The following is a 16,647-nucleotide window of genomic DNA, read 5'->3' on the forward strand; positions in this document are numbered from 1 at the left end:
TTTTAAACAATTAATCCCTTGATCCTTTACTACTTTGTGAACAATGGCACGAAATTCATTTTTCACATTTTCATGCGGTTGGTTCGCAATTCTTTTTTCCTTCAAAACAGACTGCAGTTCAATGTCGAGATTTTTTATCTGGTTCAATGTTTGCAAATTTTGAAAAATTTGTAGCTGCCTAAAAAATTGAATCCAAATTTTGCATTCAAATTAATATGTTTTAGGCAGGGCATCGAACCGTAATTTGTTCGTTTCGGTTTACGGTTTCGGTTCAATCAGCAAAACTAATTTCGGTTCGGTTCCGGTTTTTGATCATAAAATAATGTCGGTTTTTTGGGTTTTCGGTTTCGCTCCGAAACTAAATTTTTTCAAGCATAGTTCCTTAAACGCATTTAACGGACATACAGACACCCAACTATTGTCTGATTGAAGTCCTGACGACTATAAAACTAACAATCTTCAATAATAAATTAAAACACCACGATCTAACAATGTGATTTGTGCGGGCTATATAAGAAACTGCGATAACTATTCTGATAGGTATTCGGGCTGCTGATGAGTCCCTGGTAGCGACGAAACACGTGTCCAGCCTATCCAAACGAATACTATTCTTTTCTTCTCCAGCTTAATGCTCTTCTTGGTTCGGTGTTCTCTCAAACATAAGCGCAACCGCTACAAATTGTTGACTCCGACGTGATCGATGAGAAAAGCAACGAGAGTTCCCACCCCAACGCGAATCTTTCTTCGATACAACAACACAGGATTAATCCCGGCAATTCAATCTCATCCATCACATTCGCCAACACAAACGCGACGATCTGGTGCGGGAGTATTGTCGGATTGAAATCCTAACGACTAAATAACTAACAATCTTCAATAATAAATTAAAACACCACGAGCTAACAAGGTGATTTGTGCGGGCTATCTAAGAAACTGCGATGCCTATTCTGATAGGTATTCGGTCTGCTGATAAGTCCCCGGTAGGGACAAAACACGTGTCCAGCCTATCCAAACGAATACTATTATTTTCTTCTCCCGCTTACTGCTCTTCTTGGTTCGGTGTTCTCTCAAACATAAACGCAACCGCTACACTATCACAACAATGTCAATTTGAATTAAATTTTAGATTGTTAATAATAAGAAATCATTAACAAAAATGATTTTTAAATGTTGTCAGATGCTTCCAGGCTCACTTGTTTAGCTGGTACTTCAAAATTTTGAAGATGATCGCACTTGATCTCTAATTTCTCCGATTATACCTACTGGATTTCTCCTCACGTGGCAATTCTTACTCAAATTATCAGCGAACTCAGTAGGAAAAATAAACAAAAACATAGATAACAAATTTTCAAAGATAATAAAAATTAACATAAAATTTCCTTGAAATTTTTAGAATCGAACCGTTATTCATTTCGTTACGGTTTTCGGTTTCGGTTAAACTAGCAAACAATATTTCAGTTCGGTTACGGTTTTTGTTCCGAGCAAAATTTCGGTTTTTAACGGTTTTTGGTTACGGTTCAGTTCCGGTTCGATGCCCTGGTTTTAGGTTATAACCACTGACCTAGGATGCTTATTGTGTAAATATATTTAGTTTTCTGTTTTGATTTTGCTGTTTCAGTTTGGCTACGTTCAATAATAACTATTATTTAAAGTTGTCATATAATAAAAGGTAATTTTTACTAGAACTAAAAATGCAATTTATAACTTTTTTTAAAAATGTAATTTTTAACTTTTTTTGACGGTTGGCAACCACCGGCCCGTCGGAAATTTCTCGGTGGTCCCGTCGGTCCAGTCCAAGCCTTTTATCAAGCCTGTTTCCGCTTAGTTAAAATTTACTCTTTTGGAATGACCCATTATGTAACAAATTTATTGTTTGTTCAAAATAAACGATAATAATCGTCGTCATCATCGCCATCGTTGTTGCTGAAGTTGCTGATGTTTTTTCTAATTTGAATTCATCATTTGGATAGTCAATTTTTTGCCACAACTCTGTGCCATAATTAGAATTTTTGAAAACAAATTTAATGATTTTTGTCAGGATGATGATGGGAATGTAAGCATTCAACTATAGTTGCATGAAAGCTATTTGTAAAAGTGCGTGTTTCGGTATGTGTGTGTGTATGTGTGTGTGTGTGTGTTGTCTACGCGTGTTTGAGTTTGTTCGGTCGGCGTGTCATTTTGTATGTGATTCTGCTGAAATGTGGCTATCTGGGCTGTGAGTGTTTGTATATATGAATATATGAATGTGTGCGTGTGTGTACGTATGCGTGTGTGGGTGTATATGTATGGACGTGTGTGTGTGTTGTGTGTGTGAGAGNGGGTTATGTGTGTATGTATGTATGTATGTATGTATGTATGTATGTATGTATGTATGTATGTATGTATGTATGTTGTATGTATGTATGTATGTATGTATGTATGTATGTATGTATGTATGTATGTATGTATGTATGTATGTATGTATGTATGTATGTATGTATGTATGATGTATGTATGTATATAAGCACGCACACGCTGTAAAATATAGGTTCACGAATATATTTTGCATTTTTTATATGATATCGTATATATATATATCACGCAATATATATATATATATATTTTTTTATGTATACATATATATATATATATATATATATATATATATATATATATATATATATATATATATATATATATATATATGTATATATATATATATATGCATATATATAGCTCTCTGATTATATATATACCGCATTTTGAGCTGCATTTCTTGATTATCGATAGTGCTTAAAGTTCTGTGTGTGCGCTGTTGGTAATTGTTGGACTCTGTAAAAAGTTGATAGTGGTTATTGGTGGAGGTTAGTTTATTTAATAATATTCCATTAAAATTTTTGTTTCAAACTTTGTTGCTGACAATTTTTAAATTCTGTTTATCACACGAACATCTCCATATGAGACGTTCATGTAATGTATATATCGTCATTTGTAAGTACCATAGACACCTTAAATTAATTTAAGGTGTCTATGGTAAGTTTTTTAGTAGAAAATCTCTCATCATGATATTTAATTTGACTGGTTCAAATTTTTTAATGTTAATTTTTTGAAAATTTAAAAAAGCTTATTTTTAATTTTGAAATACAATTAATTGGATATCAGCTAATTATTTAAAGTAACTTACAAACACACAAATTCACTCACATACGTTTCAAAACATACACATAATATGTCATAGAACTTACGAATAAAAACCCATAAGGGATGAACTTTGAAAATTTAGAGGAGTTTCTTTGTAAAACGGTTGATCTATTTCAATGTTATAAAATATGAAAAAAGGCATGTTCATATTTTAAACGACATTTCTGCTCCTAAATCGTTTTTGTATGAGGCTTCACAAACTTAACAGGCAAGAACTTAAAAGATAAAAAAAAACTTGTGTTTTAAAATTTTTTGATATAAATTGTTATTTTTGAGTTCTAAAATATAATACAATATACAGATATATTCTGATTAGATCATCATTTAATGTTTCACACACACGCGCAATCACACACAATCTCACACACAATCACACACACAATCATCAGACATGAAACTCAAAATAATGAGCTATGGTAGTAAATACAGTTGTTAAAACCTGATACATAAAAAAAGTTAAATACAAAAAAGTTATAACCACCGAAATGTTTGTTTGTTTGTTTGTTTGTTTGTTTATATTTTCCGGCGCCTCAGCACAAATTGGCTATCTTCACGCCCACTTCTTTCAATTTTATTTAGTTAGTAAGAACGTTCTTCTTCTTAAATTTTATGAATTAAATCAGTTTCAATCAGAAATTTTATTAAATTCTGTATGTTCATTTGGTTAAGAACTACTTCTTGCATATTCGTTGGAATGTTATGTCGTTTTCTTTGGTCGCTATATTTGATACACTCAAGGATGATGTGATGAACTGTCAGTTTTGTTCTGCATGTCTCACAGTTTTTTTGCATCATTTTTTCTAATATCCATGAGTGAGTTTTTTTTGTGTGACCAATCTTTATTTTATTTACAACTGTTTGATGTAGTCTCGGCATATTTATAGTTTTTAATTCTTTGATCGGGATTTTTGGAGTTGATATTTTGAGAAACTTTTTCTTTTCATTCCATCCCTGTTGCCATAGAGAATTGGTGTACCCTTTTATTATTGTTTTGATGTCAGTAAATGGTATTGGTATATTAGATATTGGAAGACCATGAGCTAAATTCGCTGCCGTATCTGCTTTTTCATTTTCTTTTATTCCAGTATGACTTGGTACCCACACCATCTTGATATTATTGTTATTTGTTATTATGTTTTGATGTATTAAATTTTGAATCACTATTATTAATGGGTTATTGGGTCTATGATGTTTTATTGCTATTAGGCTAGATAAGGAGTCTGTAAATATTATATACTTGGTATTGTTGTTTCTTATAATATAGTTAAGTGCCATTTCTATTGCTGTGTGTTCCGCTGTGTATATTGATGCATACTGGGGTAAATGTTGTAGTATTGTATGCTTTTTGCTGGGGATCACGACTGCTGATGATGTTGAATTTGCCTTTTTGGAACCATCAGTGTATATTGCTATACAATTTTGATTTGTTTATATAATTTCATGATATTTTATTTTGCATTCTTCTGTGTTTTTTTCATATTTGGTGATTGATAGGTCTATTTCTGGTATCTTCATTGTCCATGGAGCCACTTCTGATATTATTTCTTGTTTTATCTTTATCTCTTTCAACATTTTAAGATGCTTTTTCAGCCTTTCATCTATTGTTGGTATTGCCTTTAACTCTTTGATGTTGACCATGTTTTTTGTTGGAATGATGTATTTATATGCTGGGTTGTTTACTTGGGATTTGATCTTGATAAAATAATTTAAAGATAATTTTAGCTGTCTTAAATATCTTGGTAGTTCTGCTGCCAAGACATGCATACTCTCTGCAGGTGATGTGCAATAGGCTCCAAGGCATCGTCTTAATGCTTCATTAATTATTGGATCAATTGTTTTGATGTAAGAGTTTCTGGTCGCACCATACACCTGACAGTCATAATCAATGATGGATCTTACTGTGTTTCTATAAATTATTAAAAGATTTTTTTGATCCGCCCCCCAATTAGAATGTGATATTGTTTTAATTAGGTTTAGAACTTTTTGGCATTTGATTTTCGTTTTTGATATGTGGGGGATGAAGTTTAATTTATTGTCAAATATTACTCCCAAAAATTTATATTCATCTGCATATTTTAGTTCTTCATTTTGAAATATTATTTTTGGGTTTATTTTCTTTCTCTTTTTTGAATAAAATATACAGGTGGTTTTGGATCTTGAGAAGTTTATACCATTTTCTTTTGACCATTTATTTTTGTTATCAAGTATTTTGTTAGCTTCATTTTCAATGTGGTTTATGCATTTATGTTTTATTGTTATTGCCAGGTCATCCATATAGAGACATGTCATCACATTTTTTGGGATTATATTGTTTATTGAATTTATATTAAGACAGAAGAGTATAGGTGATAATATACTCCCTTGTGGTAAACCCATCTCAAAATTCATTACTTTTGACAAAGTATTGTTGATCTTTACTTGGAAAGTGCGATTAAGTAGAAATTCTTTGATAAATTTGGGAAGTCTTCCTCTTAGACCAGCTTTGTATAAATTTTTCATGATCCCATATTGCCATGTTGTATCATATGCTTTCTCAACATCAAAGAAAATTATTAGTGCTTGCTCTTTGTTTGCTAATGCCTGTCTTACATATGTTTCCATCGATACAACATGATCAAGTGTTGCTCTTCCTTTCCTTCCACCACATTGTGTGTTTGAAATTATGTTGTTTTTGTTGAGGTACCATGTTAATCTATTATTTATTACTTTTTCAAAAATTTTACATATGCAACTTGTTAGTGAAATTGGTCTATAGCTGTCTGAGTTTTCTTTGGGTTTTCCTGGCTTATTGAAAGGTAGTACTATTGCATGGGTCCATGTTTTAGGTATTTTTGAATTGATCCATATGTGATTATATATATCTTATAATTTATTAACAGCTATGTCTGGGATATTTTTCAATATATTATATGTTACTTGATCTTCGCCTGGGGAAGAATTTATACTGTTTTCTATTTCGTCCATCATTTCTTTTTTGGTGATTGGTTGATTGTGGCTTTCATTGTTGTTAGATTCAAAATTGAGGGCCATTTTTTCTTGTTCTTTTTTGAGTTCTCGGAATTCTTTACTATGATTGGATATCTGAGATTTATTTTTGAATTGATTGGCCAGTATATTTGCTATCTCTTCATCTGTTTCATATGTTTTGTTCTGGAAAATTATATGGCTTGTACGGCTTTCTGTGCTTTTACTTTTAAGTTTCTTGACCATTTCCCATATGTGTATCATTGGTGTATTTGATTTCATATTACTTATGAATCTGTTCCAACACTGCTTTTTTTCCTGCCTTACTGTTCTTCTTGCTATTGCCTTGGCCTTTTTATATTCTATTAAGTTAGTATGTATTGGATTATTTGTAAATATTTTTAAGTGTTTTAATTTATTTTTTATTGCTGCTTTACACTCACTGTTAAACCAGGGATTTATCATTTTATTGTTTTTATTATTTATTTTTGGTGTTGTCTGCTCTATTATCATCATTATTGTTTTGGTCCATCTTTCTATAGATGCTTCATTTATTTCATTCCACATAGCAAATTGAGAGGCTGTTTTTTTTTTAATTTTCCCCAGTTTGTTTTGTTGTAATTTAATCTTTTTGTTATTGGTGCATTTTGTGTTTTATTAATTTCTATTGTTATTGGGAAATGGTCACTGCCATGCAAGTCATCGTCTATCTTTAAACTTACGTCCTCCTGGAAGTAAATGTCAAATCAATCGTTGAGAGCGTATTTGTCTGTTCGTGATAATAAGTTGGTCCATTGGGCTTTATTATACATATATTACCTCGAATTAACACCTCTTCTAAGCATTTGCCTTGTGGGTTTGTTTGTTTGCCGCCCCATAACCGATTGTGGGCATTGAAGTTCCCAAGGAGGATTAAAGGCTTTGGTAATCTTTCCAGCACCTGCAAGATTTCATCGGTTTTCATCAGTGTTTTTGGGGGAATGTACACATTACATATGGTTATTGATTTGTTTGTGGTTATTTTTACTGCTATTAAATGATTATATTGATGGGTCTTTATTTCTGATTGGGTTAATTTATTATTAACATATATTATTACTCCTCCTGATGGATTAGAATGAGTTGGGCCGGCTACTTTAGAGTAGGCTACATAGTTTTTTAGATTTATTTGTTTTCCTGTATTCAACTTTGTTTCCTGCAGGCAAATGATTTGAGGTTGATATTTGTTTATGAGTATTTTTAGTTCTGGGATGTTGCTTTGAAGATCTCTTATATTCCACTGTAAGATTTTTATGTTGGTTTTATTTGTTATATTATTTTCATTTACATTATTGATGTTTGCCATATTGGCTGGCTTCTCCGTTTATCTTAGTTAAATTCCAGCATGTCTCTTCAGTCTCATCTCTTACATAAAAAACTTCCATTTCCCTTACATCTTTATTTAATGTTTGTGAAGTGTTATTTATATCTTCTTTTGATGTTGATGTTGAGATTTTTTTAAATTTTGTCAGTGGTTCAGCTGCCAGGATGTCGCATGTTATGCTCTTGTCTATTTTTTGGATATTACTTTTAGTTATGTCTGCATATAACTTTTGTTGATTCGTTTTTTTAACTATCTGTATTGCTTCTTGAAATGTTATTTTATTTTCTATTTTTGTTTTAATTATTTCTTTTTGTTGTTGGTATATTTTACATGACTTGTCATAAGTTGGATGTTTGCCTTTGCAATGATAGCATTTTGATTCTTTTTTACAAGGTTTTTCCCGTGTGTGTTCGTGACCATCTTCCCCACAGTTGCTACATATTATTTTTTTATTATGGCATATGTTTTTATGGTGTCCGTACAACTGACATTTTGTGCATCTCATAGGATTTGGAATAAATGCATTAACCTGAATTTTTTCATAACACACTATTATTGATTTAGGACTGATGTGAGTTTGAAATGTAAGTATATACGTATTTGTTTTTACTAGTTGTTCTCCCTTTTTTATCTCTATGTTTTTTGCTTCCACAACACCTTGACTTTTTAGTTCTGAGATTATTTCTTCATTTGAACAATTTTTAAACATTTTTGTTTTTATTACTCTTTTTGAGTAGTTTAAGGACATTTGTGGTGAACATTTAACTTTTTCTGTATGAATTCTGTTTAATTCTTGTAATTTTATGCCCTGTTTGGCATCCTTTACTTTAATTATTATTTTGTTTCTGCCAATTTTTATATTATCGACTTCACCCACCAATCTGTGAATTTTTTTTTCAATTCTGAAACAAGTTAAGGTATTTAAATTTGCATCCTTTTCAGCCTCTATGACATAATATACTGGGCTTCGAGGAAATATTTCCTCATCTTCATTCAAAAGATCAAGTGATGCTTCTCTTGCTCTTTTGTTATTCTTCCTCGTCATTTCGCTTGTAAGAGACGTTTGGGTCACCTGGAGGTGACCCGTCCTGGAAGCTTTGCCCTCCCGAACCGGTCTTTTAGTTAAGACCAAATAGTCTCGAAGAAAAATTTTCTTTATTGTCGCCTAGCAACAAAGAACCAATTGATCCCACCGAAATGATCATATTGCGCTGCATGTATTTGATATTTTTGTTATCTTTGCTATATTTGTAATCTTTGGATTGTGGGAATATCTGGTGTATTAGCGAGTGAATAGTCAGGTTTACAGTGAGGTTTCCAACAGAGAAAGCAAAGTCGTAAATGAGATTTACGTAGCTACTTGGATTACTTTGATGTTTCTATTATTGTTGGTATTCAAATAAACGTTAAACAAAGTTTGCGTTTGAAGCAGTTGTGTTCATCATTCGGAAATGTTGAACCTACGTAATAAAGAACACTTGACGATCGTTGGAAGCTACATCACTGGTGTTGAAAATATAGATATCATTGAAGTTATAACATTGGTATTGGTAGTTACGAGAATCAAGGGTTATAACAATATATAAAATTTGAGCTAATTTTGTCAATTCAAAAAATGTTATAGCAGATCCTTATAGAAGCATTCGTATGATCTGGACACATCCAAAACAGCGGCGCTTACGACGCTTTATAAATGTTCATAGTTTTATTGAAAACCATTTTAGAAAACATTCTTTGCAGAAATTTGTATAAAATCAAAAATCAAGATATCAAATTGAACCAGGTTTGAATTTGGGTTAGGGTGAACAAGTTACGAATAAAAGATTTCAATGCAATTTTTAATAGTGAAACACAAATGGATCAAATGAACAATTTGAGATAAGAAAAGCAAGGTTTGGCATAACACTTTGTAATAAAAGTTTTAAAAAATTCTTCGATCGGAAATGTCGATATCTAATGACAAATTGTTTAATTTATTTAGAGTTTAATTATTTTGCTCGTTTTATTTGCTGTTACAAACGTTATCAAACCTTCTTTCAAACCGCGCACGGAGTTTTTAACATCCTCCTGCATCACATCAACATTTCTTTTTCGAACGGTATTGCGGTAATTACTAAATGCAGGAAAACAAAATAACTTTCAAGCTGATATTCAAATAAAAATTGGTAAGGATACAATATTGCTAAAGTTTAATTTCAGCTGTTTTATTAAAATTCTTTCTGCATACAAAATAATTCCTAATGTTTATTTTCACCATTGTCGTTGTCTTCCTCACAACCGTCGTCGATTTTATTAATCATCATCTGGAACACACACTACAACGTACATGTTTGATTGTAAATGTCTGGTTTTTGTTACGTGTTATTATGTTTTTTTACTATTAAAGTAAGCAATCGCTTCAAGGTATATCTTATCAAAAATATTTTATTTTTTATTTACCCAATTTTCGTTTTGATCACGTATATTTTTATTTGGTTCATTAACTCAGTCTACATAGATAGCAATCGGCCTACTGAATCTCACTCGTCATTTTGAATGAGCATCTAATTATCTCCATCATCACCATCATTATTGAATAGAAGTTGTTTTTACATTGTTGAAACTGCCGCTTCACTGAAAAACTTCAACATCTAAGTAACAATATTTATAAGAAACATGCGTTCAACATTGTACCTTCTAATGATGATGTTCAGCTTGCAACATGAAAGTCAGTCAACTGAATATCTTAAGAATAAGCCCGTTGTCCAAGCAAATAAAAATTTCAATAATGATATGATTTACACAAATGAGAAATTTGTTTCAAAAGAAAAATCGAATTTGAAGAATGAGGATGGTTTATTAAATATTAAGAAAAAATTTCCTCTTTTTCACAAGAAAGTTAATGAAAATAATAAATTAAATATCGATAACAGCAAAAAATTAGTATATAATCCGCATAAATATCTGGTCAGAGAAATAAAGCATTCAAAAAAAACCTCACCAAAAAAACTGTCATTATCAAAATTAAACGATTTCCTTAATGATGAAAGCGTCCAAAAAACAAACAATTATTTACAATCTCCACGTGTAACAAAGCTTTTTAACCAGTTTAATCAAAAGATTTCCTTTCTTGGTGACGAGGCCAAACAAAAATCTAAAAAGCCAATAAATAAAAATCGACGAACAGCATTATTAACTGAAGATGAAAACCTAAGATATAGCGAGCAAGGAGCACTAGATTCAATGACCGAACACATCCCAGTGAAACAAGAAGACAACAGTTCAACAGCGGGCCAAAACTTTGGCACATCTTTGCTAACTGGACCCATTGACAGCCACTTATTTAATCGTTCTACAAACTTTCATGAAAATAAAGACACGATAGGTTGTAAGCACGGCAAATATTCATGCTGCTCAAACAGGAACAACACGTGTTGGAGTCACGGACCTCGCATTAATAATAATCTCTCTTCTGTTTGCTTTTGCGACGAAGCTTGCAAACATCTTAGTGATTGCTGTACTGATTACGAAAACGTTTGTCCTCGTAAGTTCAAAGTTTTTATATTAATTTTTTATTAAAATATTTAAATTTAAACAAACAGTTGATAATTTGTGTAAATAATTTATTGGGATTTATATAATTTGTAGAGTAGACTTTGACGAAAATCGTCCGCACGTTGCCTCACAATCTTGGCAACAGACAGATGCAATCTCGTTTAATTAGCAACGATTTCGTTTTTGTTTTCATGAGCGTCACGCACACCAACTCCCATTGAGTTCAATGTCGCATTATCCCTTGGCCGCATCGTATCCTATTGTCATTATGAAGTACAAATACTTTGTTGATCATAGTTCTTGTATTCTATAATGATTACATTGACCACAAAAACATGCGCAAATATGAAAACTAACATTAAGTGACCTGTTGAATGAAATTTTTTTCAATTGTGCGTTAATTAACTTTTCCAAAGTTTCGCATGTCGGTTTGTCAAGATTGAAAGCTCATTGACCCAGCAGAACTCTAACAAGCCGCATAACAAATCGAATTAATCACATCCCATATCACCACGCAAGACGCAAATTTACTTAATTTTCTTTCACTCTTTTCAACATTCGTTTCGATTTCTCTATCGTTCACTGGTTACGATAAAATTCAAAGATCAACAATCACATCGATCAGCTTATGTGATGATTCATCTGTTGTTTATAATATTACTCGTCATATAAAGCTACATAAGAAAACCCATCCCCTACCAATGATTTGGTTGAATGGCTAACTAAACTTATATTGAGCAAATAAAACTAAAATAACAAACGGTAGATAATAAAAATCCTGACACCTTTGAATGGTCTAAAATTTGTATGATTCCGAATAAAAACATGCGCATAAAACAAACACCTAAATGTTTGCACAGACAGTAATATATTACAAACTTCTATTTGCTAAATTAATTTCTAATTTTTCAAGGAGAATTAAAAATCAGTCGGAACGGTTTATACATTCATTTGATTTGAAACAAAACTTACATAATTAGTAAGGTGCCCTACATTTTTATCAAATATCAGACGGAACAACTCCACATATATCACAGCACATGCATACACACACAAATTCATGCATAACTTGATTTCCTTGGTTCACTCACATGCTCACAAACTCACACATTCAAGCACCGTCTTACACGCACATGCACGCACGCGCACTCTCAATTAAACACACTTCACATTATCAAACTTTCAAATGTGCATCATGTTAAGCTTCTATGTGTGGTATGTATATAAAAGCCTTCATCTATGGTTTGTTTAATTATTGTAACAGTCAACTGATAGACTTTGCAGACCTTAAAGTTCAACAAGTTTATTTACATCCACTTGTTGAAAGTATGCCATTTGATTTTTTAGTTAACGACTGAAGAGTTATTATCATTTGATTTAATTGTGCTTATTTCAGTTCTTGCTACCTGAATTTGCATAAAAGATCTGGTGATGTTTTATTTTAGATATTATAAAAAAAAATATTTTTAATAAACGTTTTAATTTTTAGAAAAAATTTTTTAATCTTAACATTCAACAAAGGTTGTTGTAAGCGAATGCTGACTTCCACTTGTAACTTACAAATTAAATTTTAAAACTTAATTATTACATAATAAATGTGAACTTAGCAACATCGATCGAATCCAAATAAATAGCTGTTGACTGCATAATGAGTGATTGGGAACAGTGGAGCGAGTGTGATGTCCAGTGTGGCACGGGGGTCCGCCAACGCATCAGGAAAGTTATCGTTCAACCGCAAAATTCTGGCAAACCATGTGGAAACACTTTGGAGATGGCTGGTTGTGCAGGATATAATTGCAAAAGTGGAAGGTCCATATCTGCCATCCTTACAGGTTTAATTTCGGTTAAAGTTAATTCTATGATTAAATTAAATCATGACACTGTTTATAACTAACAAAAAATTTAAGAAACAGCAAAAATTGTTCCATGGACGTATGGCCAACATAGGTCAAGCAATGAGTACAATCCTCTCGCTGATATTCGCCAAAACGTATACTTTAGACGTAACCCCGATGAAGCTCATGATTTTAATCGATCATCGTCAGTATGCCAATTTTTTTAAATAAACTTTTTTACGAAAAATTTAATGCTTCAAACCACATAAAATTTATAACCAAGACACGCATACATGCTCAACACTAAAAATATGTCTATATAAATACGTGTATAAATACACATGCTGTGATTTTCATCAATAATTGCATTTCTTACAGTCTTAATCCACAATACATATAGGTACATATACAGAGATTGGCAAATTACACGCTATATTGTGATTTCGATACAAATTACAAAATACTCTAAATATTGTAATTTCGATACCAATTACAAATTATATTTAATAAAAGTGCCAAATTACAAATTACTAATTTCAAATTACATGAAATTAAATTACATCAAACAAGTTTTGAATAAATGAAGAAAAAATTTTCTTTGAAATTATTTAAACATTGATTTTTCTTTGCGCTGATATTCTTTGATGTCATTTTTAAATTCATTTATTAAGTTACTTTCTTTCGATCAACAATTTGTTCTATCGTTTAATGAACGACTGAAGAAAAAAGGTAAGAAAGAAAGAAAAAAAGCGTCAAAAATCAAAAAAGTAAAATTTTTGATGTAGCTATATGACCATAAAACTTCAAAGAAGCAAATGAAATTTTTAATCAAATAAATTTTTAGAGTTTAAAATTTTTTTTAGAATTTCAAAAAAAAAAATTTTTCAATAATAATAATAATAATTTGTGTAAGTATATCTGTTCAATCACATATAAACTACATTTTTTAGTCAAAATGTAATTTGAAATTACTTTGAAATTACCAAATTACATAAAAGATGAAATTACTAAATTACGAATTACTTAAAAAGTAATTTCGATACAAATTACAAATGTAATTTGAATTACGTAATTTCGTTACTTGAATTACATTACTGCCCATCTCTGTGTGTGTGTATATATATATATATATATATATATATATATATATATATATATATATATGGTCTAAATCCTAATATATATATATATATATATATATATATATATATATAAACGCGCACTTAGAACTTGTATGACTTTTGAAATCGTTAAAGTTCTGCCTCAATGCAATTCAACTGAAGATGGATTGCCTTCCTGGACCAGCATTTTGAAGAACGGAGTGGAGGTTAATTTGTCGTTACACAACTTTTAAAATTTGTTGAAAGTGACATACATGGTAGCGGGTTAAATAAAAAAAAACTAAAACTTCTGAGTTCTATTTTGATAAAAACTAATAGAATAAGCCAATAATTTCAACATTTTTTGTTTTTTCTTAAAATTAAATAAATGTAACTCAATTGTAATACTACTAGGCTCATTATATTGATCGATAAAATGTAACAAATAGGTGTGTGTGGAATGTCAATTCACGGCCATGGTCAAGGATCATGGTAACCGATGTCGTGGGGAAGGGTCAGTTGGATTAGAATCACGTTGGGCCACAAACAAACCTACTTGCAGTGGAATCTGGATACGCAAGAACAATTCTACCATATGTCAATGTGAAATGAAAAACGACAGTTTTATTTTTATTTGAATAGAGAAGTTTTTTCTTACGCAAATTCGTAAGCAAATAAATTTTATAAATTTTTTATGTGTCTTAAAAAGAAGAAAAAGATTATATATATATATATATATATATATATATATATATATATATATATATTGCAAAAATTATGTAAGATCAACCATTTGCACCTATATATATATATATATATATATATATCAACAAAAAATGGGCCATTCGTTTTATTTTATGATGATATTAAACCACCTGTTGAACATTTTTTTTCAGCAACATAAAAAAAATTAACGTTTTGTGGTTTTTGGTTAACAATAAATTTAAAAAATGTGTTAAAACAAATAATTTTTTGGATTTCAAGCTTTCTTATCATATCAGAATCATATATATAGAATTGAATCAGAATCTACGTCTATTTTATAATGGTCAGAATTTGAAATTGTTTTGTCAATTTTTTATATTTACGTCTGAGTTTGTTTTTTTACTCGGTTGTCTATGTTATATAAAAGCGCGCCAAATAAAAATTTTCAACGTGCATAATATTTTAATTGTCAAGGAAAGTGGCTCAGTTGCTTATTATACTACCAAATCAACCTAAGAAGAACCAACCTCTTAAACTAAAATGATAAAAAATCTGATAAAAAGCATTAAGAAATCTCAAAAAAGTGAATCGAATTCAAATTCACTTCACCGTTCTAGCGACCATATAAATCTAAATGTCTGTCCGAAACCGGACCGGGTGACCAGTAAACCTAAAATTAAACTTCAGTACACGAACCCCTCGTTAAATATAGAAGAACTAACTATATCAATTGTAAACACTAACAATGGAGCGAAAGAAAGAAGAACTCCACTTTTGAAGTGGTCGGCCAGCCTCGACAATTTAGTGAAAGGATGTCATGAAGACCGTCAGAACGAAAAAGAATTCAGTTCTGATAAAAGAAATAGTAACTCGTTCGAAGGTAAGATTAATTATGTAGCAACCAACGCTAAATTATATTATTTAATTTTTAATATTCTTGCATATTCTATAATATATTATGTTAATATATTTTGCATAAATGCATTATTTTATTTATATTCACATGTAAACCTAAAGTAAACTTTAATTTATTAGGCGATAATAGCTACTCCACAAAGGGTAAAATGATTTCAGAATACAATTCTGGAATAAATATGGCAGACGAATTAAAGGTAGAGTTAAGCATGAGCACTTCATCTTCATCTTCATCTAATACCAAATATTGCACCAAGGATGATTCATCAACAGTGCACAAGAAATGCTTTGAAGAAGACAAGGTTGGCTATCAACACTTAATATAAAAATATGTGCTTTTTAAATCATATGATTTTATATTTAAGGAGAATAAAAAAGTTGAAATTGTGGACACAGCAGTTATAACACCCGGTGGAGTAAAAAATTATGCCACCTTAAGAAAAGCATTATTTGTAGGCCAAACTCCTGTTCCTTTGCCTCGCAAGTCGAAGTATCACTCATCTGCATTGTCTTGTAACAGTTTGAAATTCAAACCTGCAGTTTTTGACAACCAGAATGTGATAACATCGTCAGATGCACATACATGTTCTTATTTCAAAGATTCTCAGAAAAAAGATTATATAAAACATTTAAAGTTTGATGATGACTTCAGTAAAAATACTGAAAATCATGAACTTGGTTTAAACAATAGCAAGATTGCTAATAGTATTAACACTGTTTATGCAATGAAATCTATAAATGAAGAAAATGTTTTAGAAAATAAACAAATTAATTTAACCAATGAAAACTATAGTTTGACAGATAGCCCCCATTTTATCCTATCTACAAGCAACTTGAATGACAGTTCATGCACGTACATCTCATATTTCAAAGAACCTGATGTTTACAAAACTGCTGACCAAGGCCAATTATCCAAGCTTCAAGATTTTAAAAAGTTGTACAAGCTTAATGAAAATACATTTGAGGATGATAGCCTAGGTAACAAAACATTTGAATCAGAGTCTGTATTTGAAAACTCAATAAAATATGAAGAAAATCATAAAAGTATGAA

General features: G+C 30.9%; 1 protein-coding gene across 1 annotated transcript; it reads left to right on the plus strand.

The window, feature by feature from the left end:
* The first annotated feature begins 10,368 nt into the window (after positions 1-10,368).
* Positions 10,369-14,885, plus strand: HELRODRAFT_95115 (hypothetical protein). The gene is made up of 5 exons (XM_009024351.1): positions 10,369-11,030; positions 12,676-12,873; positions 12,949-13,081; positions 14,104-14,203; positions 14,426-14,885. Exons 1-5 carry the CDS (start codon positions 10,730-10,732, stop codon positions 14,612-14,614), a joined length of 921 nt encoding a protein of 306 aa, XP_009022599.1. The 5' UTR covers positions 10,369-10,729; the 3' UTR covers positions 14,615-14,885.
* Positions 14,886-16,647: the final 1,762 nt, after the last annotated feature.

The sequence above is a fragment of the Helobdella robusta genome (assembly GCF_000326865.2).
Source record: "Helobdella robusta unplaced genomic scaffold HELROscaffold_4, whole genome shotgun sequence".
Taxonomy (NCBI): Eukaryota; Metazoa; Annelida; class Clitellata; order Rhynchobdellida; family Glossiphoniidae; genus Helobdella; species Helobdella robusta.

Excerpts from the sequence above, each read along its gene's own strand:
- HELRODRAFT_95115 (XM_009024351.1), top strand. The coding sequence starts at position 10,730 with ATGACCGAACACATCCCAGTGAAACAAGAAGACAACAGTTCAACAGCG. Across the intron at positions 13,082-14,103 it reads CATGATTTTAATCGATCATC|AACTTGTATGACTTTTGAAA; the intron begins GTCAGTATGCCA and ends ACGCGCACTTAG. Across the intron at positions 14,204-14,425 it reads TTTTGAAGAACGGAGTGGAG|GTGTGTGTGGAATGTCAATT; the intron begins GTTAATTTGTCG and ends TGTAACAAATAG.